Source organism: Pinus tabuliformis, chromosome J, assembly GCF_031772625.1.
Source record: "Pinus tabuliformis cultivar Carrire ecotype Pingquan chromosome J, CPIR1, whole genome shotgun sequence".
NCBI classification, from domain to species: domain Eukaryota; kingdom Viridiplantae; phylum Streptophyta; class Pinopsida; order Pinales; family Pinaceae; genus Pinus; species Pinus tabuliformis.
The window spans coordinates 580,323,785-580,333,145 of NC_142295.1; the positions used below are offsets into that span (position 1 = coordinate 580,323,785).

At 33.1% G+C, this 9,361-nt stretch overlaps 1 protein-coding gene across 1 annotated transcript; it reads right to left on the reverse strand.

The window, feature by feature from the left end:
* Positions 1 to 220: 220 nt before the first annotated feature.
* On the reverse strand, positions 221 to 2,196 carry LOC149228310 (uncharacterized). Its single transcript, XM_089380735.1, has 3 exons — positions 1,950 to 2,196; positions 1,432 to 1,786; positions 221 to 547 (listed from the first exon to the last, which is right to left on the reverse strand). Exons 2-3 carry the CDS (start codon positions 1,765 to 1,767, stop codon positions 221 to 223), a joined length of 663 nt encoding a protein of 220 aa, XP_089236861.1. The 5' UTR covers positions 1,768 to 1,786; positions 1,950 to 2,196.
* Positions 2,197 to 9,361: the final 7,165 nt, after the last annotated feature.

Below are 9,361 nucleotides of genomic sequence, written 5' to 3' on the forward strand. Positions count from 1 at the left end.
ATAGTAATATTAATATGATGTTTAAAATATTTAATTGGAATAATTTTTAATTGTTATAATAATTCTAGTAAACATAAAATAATGTATTTTATTTTATTTTAGTTATAACTGTCTTTTGTAATATTAAAATAGTGATTATTTTAAAAGTAAATTATATTAAAAATCATTATTAAAAAAATATTAAATAGATCATTTAATCTAAAGAGATTATATTAAATTATCACAATTCAGATGTTGCGGCTTTATCACAATTCAGGTGCTGCGGCAATTCAGGTGCTGCGGTTTCTTTAGCCTGCATCACATCGTGTCCTTTAATATTTGTATTATCATCCATCATTGCTCTCTTCCGCCTCTGCTTCAAAGAATTTTCAACGTTCTTGTAAGCCCAATCATAATCCTTCCTGTGCTTCAGCAATAACTCTTCTGGAAGATCGCACTCAATTCCAAAGAAGTCGTTGATTTCTTTGGGATAAATGTCTACCATTTTCTCAACTATCCACTCTGCCAAAACTTCTTTCAGGGAATTACAACCCAAATGGTCTGCAGCCTGATCATTAAAAATTGAAAGGATAAGCTTTGATGAACAGGAATTAAGTCATAGATTTTCTAAATATTCAAAAATTTATAATCACATCAGGTTCAGTAAATGAATTTTCTTTTTTTAAAATAGAACATTGTAATATATTGAGAAATTCAGTACACCAATAATATTTTTTAAGAACATTTGGTAGAGGATTAAGTTTGTGCAAAGTTTTGAGTGGACACTGTATCTATTATTAGAGAGATGAGAAAATTAAAAGATATCTGAGCCAATGCCCAAAAAGTCTTTTAAATGGATAAGGTTACCAAATAGCTTTTGAGAAAATTAATTTTTTAAAGATTATCTGGTAATTTTTTGTAACTATTTTTGCCCACGGGGTTTTGGATTGCGATAGGTCACCAGTTCAAATCCTCCGTGGGTGCCTATATGGTTGGAATTTCAAAACAAAACTATCAATCAATTTGACGATTTTCACACCTCCCATTAGTCTTTCCAATTTCAATTTGACAAACAAATTGCCCATCAAATTCCATCCTGCTGATAAAGACTAGTTCATCTTTTAACTTTTTAAAGTACTCATAAAGACTGGTTTTGACATCTTTTAATTTTCTACTCATATTGATAAATAACCCACTCAATTTTCTACAGCAATTCTCTTTCTTATTCCAACCTAAATAATTACATATTCCAACCTAAATAACTATGAAAATCTGCAAACACATAAATTTTCATAAGGACAGGCTTTGACATCTTTTAATTTTCTAGTAATATTGATAAATAACCCACTCAATTTTCTACAACAATTTTCTTTCATATTCCAACCTAAATAATTACATATTCCAACCTAAATAACTATAGAAATCTCCAAACACATAAATTTTCACACATACCATCATAAGTTTGGCGAAAGTTGGACTGTATTTTCCATGGAATATGGCGTCTACCCAGTCGGATTCCATCTGTTGAATGCGTTTTTTCTTAGGTCGCCAGGCCGGTCTGTTCACTAAATCATCGCCCGGAAATTGGTCTCTTATCATTTTCCTGAACTGGAGGAAGCTCACCACCAATTCCAAAATGCAGGCATCCAGATCGACAACAAGACTGCTGTCGGGCTGCAATTTATGCCTTAAGGCACTGCACTCCTCCACAAGCAGAGGAGTTTCGACCTTGAATTCCTTCAACTCGCCTTGGTTGGTCTTCAGCGTTGCAGTTGTTGCTTCCGTCATAGCTTCAATTATTGCCCTGCTAGAATTAGCGCCCCCAAATTAGTTTGAATTCCCCGCTGAGAAACTGGGGAAATATCAATGGCTGCCCTAGCTGTGAATAGATCAAATGAAAAAGAATCATGCAGTATAAAAATTAATTTGAGAAGCGCCATGAATCTATTAAACCCAAGTTGGCTTATTACCTTAGAGAGAATTTATTGCGACCAGTTGGTCGAATAAGAGGAGATGGATACTCGACGGAAACAGCAACTGCAACTATGGTTGAAATCAAATGCCAATCTCTGTTTTATAAGTGAGCGTTGAAGATTTATTGGCGAGAAAGGCAACTCGAATCGAACTGCGAATGATAACTTTTCATGTACTCGATCGATCTGCATCCGTTAATCCCTGTTAGGGGCTCCATCCGTTAATTCTTCTAGATAGTTGACACATACGCGACAAATGATGTCTTGCAACGATTCATGTTTCAAAGGCATGAGTGTGTTTTTTAACCTAGAAAATCGAAGCAGGAGAAAATTAGAAGAGACTTGGTAAATCAAATTATTTACCCAACAATACATCTTCATGCCAAAAAAACTCAAGCTCATAGGTATTTCCTCAAAAGACATAGTATCCTTGGCATTGACCAAATGATATAGGCATTGTTCATTATAACTTATTTTTGAATGGACACAAAGAGAGTAATGCTAACCACCATGGATATGATTAGTAAAACCACGGGAAAAAATGAAATTTAGATGTATGAAAAAAATTAAGAAAAGATGGAAGCATCCACCTCTAGGCTGAAATTTCTTAAGTCGCAGTAGCTCAGTGCAACACTAGGTGCAACCTTAGTCACGATCCACTTAATACACTAACCCATGTCTTTTTGTTGAAGCACAACGTCGTCCAAGACTAACCAAAAATAATTTTTAACATCATCAAGGTCCAGAAGAACTCAACCCTTCAAGACAAGTCAATAGTCATTAGATATTGTTTTTTTCGTGGCTTGAGTCCAACAACCATTCCCTCACATCCTCGATCACTTATGTATCCGACAAGCACTGGGGTTTTGTAGTAGTATCTTCTTCCAATCCTCTTGAATCCTCTCAAACCTCTGGCAACAACTTCTCCTTGAATAACCCCATCGAGGTCTCTGCTCTCAAGCAAATGTGACATGCACTTGGCAAGCCATGGTCTCCCCATCCTCTCTGACAACTCTTTCTTTATCAAACCATTCTAGTGAGAAAGGGGAAGTGAATGGGAATAGTCTTCAGTGAGAGGAGAAACAAGCATAGCTTAAGAAGTTGAGTCAAATCACACATGCAAGAAACCTACTATTAGTGGGAGTGACCTAGGAAAGCAAAGAAAATCCCGAGGTGTTACAGACTAAAAGGAGGGAAGAACACTAAATACTGAACCTTGAACCTGAAACATGACTTATAGAGAGGGTCAAGGATGATATAAATGAATGCCATTGAACTGTCATGCCCGGAGCATAATGGAGAAAGGACCCAACTCATTGTTGTCCACTTGAAGTTGTGTGCCACGTCTTCACATAATGGCAATAGAGTAAGGGCTCCATAGACTATGGACTTGTAAGTTATCCATGTGTCATAAATCCTTGGACACATTTGTATATTTTTAACGTATCTAAACAATGTATAATAATATGTATAACTAATATAAGGGTCAAAAACAAAAATATATTGGGTATAGGGATTATGAGTCTGGCTACAAACTAATCAAATTCATCTATAATATGGAATCTCATATTCTTATGTTTATCCAATAAATAGGGATTTTATGTAAGACTAGATGAGGAATACTCCATAAGGATTAGACTAGACATCACCAACATAGATAATAGGTATAAGAATAACATATTAGAACCCAACGAAATCTAGGTGGTGCAGTAAGAGGATTGGCTATTACCCATGCCTCTTGACCCATCATTTTTACAATTGCAAACTTTTGTTCTTCTCGAGTCAAGCGATCAGCTACACAATTTTATTTTCCTACTTTATATTTAATATAAAAATCATAACCATCTAACCATAAACTCTATCTCAATACCCTATGATTTCCTTGTTCAAGGAGTCTTTTATTAGCAAGCATCCCTTTCATATGTCTCAAATCAGTCTAGACAGTAAAATGAACTCCTTTTAAGAATAGTCTGAATCTCTTAATGTCATTCTTAACTAGAAAAATCTCTTTGTGCTTAGATGGATACCTTGTTTTGGCATCCTTAAAAGTTTTTGAGGAATACGTACATAATTCTTATATTTTTTAATGTTTATGAAGTCACACTTTAGTCCATACTTCATCAAAAGCATATGTCTCAAGAATATAAGGTCAATCAGAATTAAGCAAAGAAAGACTGAGAAGATGTTGTTGTTTTTTTTCTTTATGATTTGTAGAGCCTTTTTCATAGCATTTGTCTATGGTACTCCTGGATTTAGTCTTTGTTGCAGACACTTGATGTCTTTGGCCTGATTTTCATACAATTGTCTAATATAATTAAAGCTACCTAGAAATATTTGTAGCTACTTTTGATTATGGATTTCATCAGGAAAATCTTCCAAAGCTTTTAGTGCACGATCTTGCAGCTCAACACTACCATGCGTTAAAATGAGACCAAGATATTCTATCTTGATTTGTCCTATGACCATCTTAGGTCCTGAAACCACCAAGCCATGTGAATATATTCGATTATTCACAATCCATATATGTTATTTATGTTCTCTCGTATCCTTGGAACAAACTAACAAATCATCTATGTATACAAACAAATATAAAGATCTCTAAAGATATCTTCCATCCTTTTCTAGAATTCAAATGAAACATTTTTTAGCCCAAAGGGCATTACACACCATCGGTTTTGGCAAATGGTACTAAAATGTTGTTTTAAACTGATCTTTGGAAGTTACTCTGCTTTTCTAGAAACAATTTTTCATATCAAACTTATTAAAGATATTATTTTGGTCAATTTTAGCAAAAAGTAAATCCTTTGAGGGTAAAGGATACCTGATTGGTTGAAGAGCATCATTTAGAGCTTTATCATTAATAACCAAGCACTTCTTTCCTCGCTTTTGATCTAAATGCATGTTTACATAAAATGTTGGATATGCCCAAGGACTTCTGCTTGACTTAATAAGTTTTTTTTTTTTTTTTTAATTCTCTTCAATCTCTTCTTTACATAATTGAAGCTCCTATGGAGACATAAAATTTGCAGAAGCCTTTTGAGGTTTTCCATAGAAAATTTCTTCATATAAGAAAATCCACAAAATATTGTTCCCTACTCCAAAATGCATCAGGATAATATGAAGTGCATTCCTATCGTATCTTATTTACTACTTCCTTCATTTCCTCCTAGCCATGCAATTTTGCATGTGTAATGTTTTTGTGAATCTTTGCCAGTTTTTCAATTGATCCCTCCAGTAGATCTCGTTGCTTGTCAAATATTCTCACAACATAATTATTTTTTAAAGACAACATGAATAGGTTTCCCTTGTAGATGGAAGGTAATTGACTCTTGATTAGTAATAAATGGCATGTGGCATGAGACAAAATCTTTTCCTAACAAAATGTCACAACAACATTAAATAATCAACATAAATTAGCATCAGGAGTTTTATATATAAACAATGTAGAATAATTTGTATAACTAATATAAGGGTAAAAAAAAAATTATATTAGATATGGGAATTATGGGTATGGCTACATACTAATCGAAACGACCTATAGTATGGATCTTGTATTCTTATGTTTATCTAATAAGTAAGGATTTTATGTAAGACTAGACGAGGAAGACTCCATAAGGACTGGACTAGGCATGACCAACATTGACAATATGTGTAAGAATTATAGAGTAGAGCTAACGATATTTCGGTGGTGCATGAGGAGGATTGGTTGTTACCCATGCCTCTTGACTCATCATTTTTTACATTTGCATTTTTTTTTCCTTCTCAAGTTAAGAGATCACCTACATGGCATTCTTTGCATGCTTTATATTCAATATCAAAATCACAATCATCTAACCATAAACTCCATCTTAATACCTAGTGATTTCCTTGTTCAAGGAGTCTTTTATTAACAAGAATCCCTTTCATATGTTTCATATCAATCCTGATAGTAAAATGAATTGCTTTAAGAATACCCTAAATCTTTTAATACCATTCTTGACTACCAAAATATCTTTGTCTGGACAGGGATACCTTGTTTTAACATCCTTAAAAGCTCCTGAGGAATACATACATAATTCTTCTCTTTTTTAATGTCTATGAAGTAACACACCAGCCCATACTCATCAAGAGCATATGTCTCAAGAATATAAGGAAGATATGAATTAGCCTAAAAAAGGATGTTGTATTTTATGCTTTATGATTTGTACATCCTTTATCATAGCATTTGTCCATGGTACTCCTAGCTTTAGTCTTTGTTGCAAACACTTGAAATACTTCACCCGATTTTCCTAGAATTGTTTAATAGTATTCAGGCTTCCTAGAAATCTCTGCAGCTACTTTCGATCATAGATTTCATTAGTAAATCATGCTAAATATTTTAGTACATGATCATGTAACTAGACTATGCCTTTTGTTAAAATGATACCAAGATATTCGATCTTGGTTTGTCCTATGACCATTTTAGGGCCTAAAACCACCAAACCATGTGAATATATTTTGTTATGCACAATCGAGAGGTGTTTTTTATGTTCTCTCATATCCTTGGAACACACTAACAATCATCTATATATACAACACAAAAATCAAGATCTCTGAAAATATTTTCCATCCTTTTTTGGAATTCGAATGGAGCATTATTTAGTCCAAAGGGCATTGTGCACTATTGATATTGGCCAAATGGTACTACAAGCGTTGTTTTAAACCGATCTTTAGAAGTTATCCTAATTTTCCATAAACCAATTTTGATATGAAACTTACTAAAGATATTGTTTTCATAAATTTTAGCAAAAAGTAAATCCTTTAAGGGCAAAGGATACCTGATAAGTTGAAGAACGACATTTAGAGATTTATAATTTAAAACCAAGCACTTCTTACCTCGCTTTTTCTCTAAATGCCCGTTTACATAAAATGCTGGACATGCCCAAGGACTTTTTCATAGCTCAATGAGCTTTCTTTTTAAAAGCTCTTATATCTCTTCTTTACATAATTGAAGCTCCTGCGGAGACATAAATTTGTAGAAGGCTTTTGAGGTTTATCGTGGAATTTTTCTTTATATGGAAAATGTAAAAAATATTGTTCCTTGCTCCAAAAAGTAACACGATAATCAGAAGTGCATTCGTGACGTATCTTATTTACTACTTCCTTCAATTCCTCATAGCCATGCGATTTCACATGGAGGATTTTGTGAATCTTTGGAGGATTTTGTGAATCTTTGCTAGTTTAAATTGATGCCTCCATTAGATCTAATTGCTTGTCAAATATTCCATTGGGATTGCATTAAATTTGGCACAACTATTTATTGCATCAATATATATACGTGCATCCAAATAATATTTCGTATACCCTTTTAGCTTAATATTAATGGTAATGATCAATTTGTCATCAAATCCTTTGATATCTCATAGATTATTTTGAATAGCTTTAGTATACACAAATGAATCATTTTTAGCTATTTTTTCCAGTGATGATTGTTGAAGTCTGGAATTGTTTCTTTTTTACTATCATTTTTGCCCTCTTATTTCATCTTCTTTCACCTTCTTATCACCATTTTTTAGCAAACACAACATGTTTAAGGTCAAGGTCAACTCTCAAAAATGTATTCATCATCCATAATTAGAATCTTTGCTTCTTAATGAATTATGATGAAAATATTCTTACAATTATGAAATCACAAACATTTTGCAACTTATATTTGTTTCTGCGGAAGAATCCATTGTTAGACAGGTTGCAGCACTCCCGTAAAGGGAAAAAGACTACAAAAGGTGAAAAATGGCTCCCAAATGGACAACCAACTACTAGCATCACTTGGCAAGCTACGTGAGTTAATAAAACTTGAAGTCAAAGGCAAAGTGAAACCTGGGAACTGCGTGTAGCAATCAAACACAGGTAGCAGAGAAATAACAAGAATCAAGCAAGTGAGACTGAAGATTGGATCAGTTTTCAAGATTATAGGTCGAGATAAAATCTCCTATGACTTTTTTTTTCAATAGCAAGTCATAAAGAGATTAAACTCTAAAATAAATTGGTCTCATAGGTGTTGAAATGATTCATATCATATCAGCTTAAAACTCTTTCAAATTTGTTTTATAATTTGTATAAATGTTGTAAGCGAGATGAGAAACATAATGTTTTTATTGCTAAGTTTATAACTCTTTTGTGGAGAAGACACTTTGTTTTATAATATAAATCACTATTATTTTAAATGCATGTGTAAAGAGCCTGTGATCACTAATCAACCTGTACTCATGGGAGACCCCCCCTGTGAGCTGTGAGGTTTTATTCATAGTTTTTGTTTTGTTTTTACCATTATCATTTCTTTTAAGAATTTGTTTCCATTACAACTACATTTTTGATTGGTTTCATTTGGTTGCAGAGTACTCATAAATAGAAAAGAATTAAAAAGATTTCAATTATTGAATGCATCTTCTTTCCAACACTTGGTCATTTCATAGTTTAATTTGATTTCTTAATTGTTAATAAAACACTATTTAGAGGATAAATACACACACAAGTAATCATTCTCAAGTTGTAAATATTCTCATTTCATTTTCTGTAAGTAGATCTTTTTATGGTAATTTCATTTCATGCAATTAATCTATAATTTCTTTTCTACTATTTAGCATAAGGGTTTCCTTCTGCAAGATAGTGTAGAATGCTTTGAATTCTGCAAAATAGAGTTAGATTGTTTCTTTCTTGAATTTTGATTTTTCAACATTTTACTTTCATAGAAGAAAGTTTTTAATTCTTCAACTTAAGATAGATTTTCAATTTCTGCATAGAAGAGGTTTGCAATTCTATTAATTAGGATTTAATATAACTTTAGAATTGTAGAACATATGCATAATTACTCTCCAATTTGTGTCCATACTTAGAACTAGTTTCATTTCTAGAATAAATTAGTTCACAAGAAGGATTCTAGCATATATAGTGCACATGCATTTCACAAGTACATGAATCCTGGTTGACAATTAATGAAGGAAATTAAGAACAATTAATTTATCAAACATTTTGGCATCATTTCCGAGGAAATGTATATAAGATTCCATTCTTGCATATCATTTTTAGGAATTTTTAATTAAAAACACACACACACACACACTCATGCATAGATAAATGGATTCTAAGGGTAGATTTACAAGTAGAGGCATAAGTTCAATTCGAACATCACTGCTCACTCCACCTAGACCTCGTAGTGCGACACCATCCAACCATACTCACATCCCATTATTGGCAGGTAGACATATACTTCTTGGGGTGCATAGATTTCAAATCCAACCTAGAGATTCACCAACTTCTTCTACCGAAGTTGTAGTTGATGAATCTGCATCCCCAACGGAAGGAGTAATATTCCTCTCTTCAACAGGAGAACAACTTCTAGGACAAGAATTAGAGGTTCCTAGCAAAGAAGCAAAAGAAACTTATTTTAACAT

What these genes read in the sequence shown, in the direction of transcription:
- LOC149228310 (XM_089380735.1), bottom strand. Translation starts at nt 1,767, where the DNA reads ATGACGGAAGCAACAACTGCAACGCTGAAGACCAACCAAGGCGAGTTG. An exon ending in CTTTCGCCAAACTTATGATG is followed by an intron (nt 548 to 1,431) that starts GTATGTGTGAAA and finishes TTTAATGATCAG; the next exon opens with GCTGCAGACCATTTGGGTTG.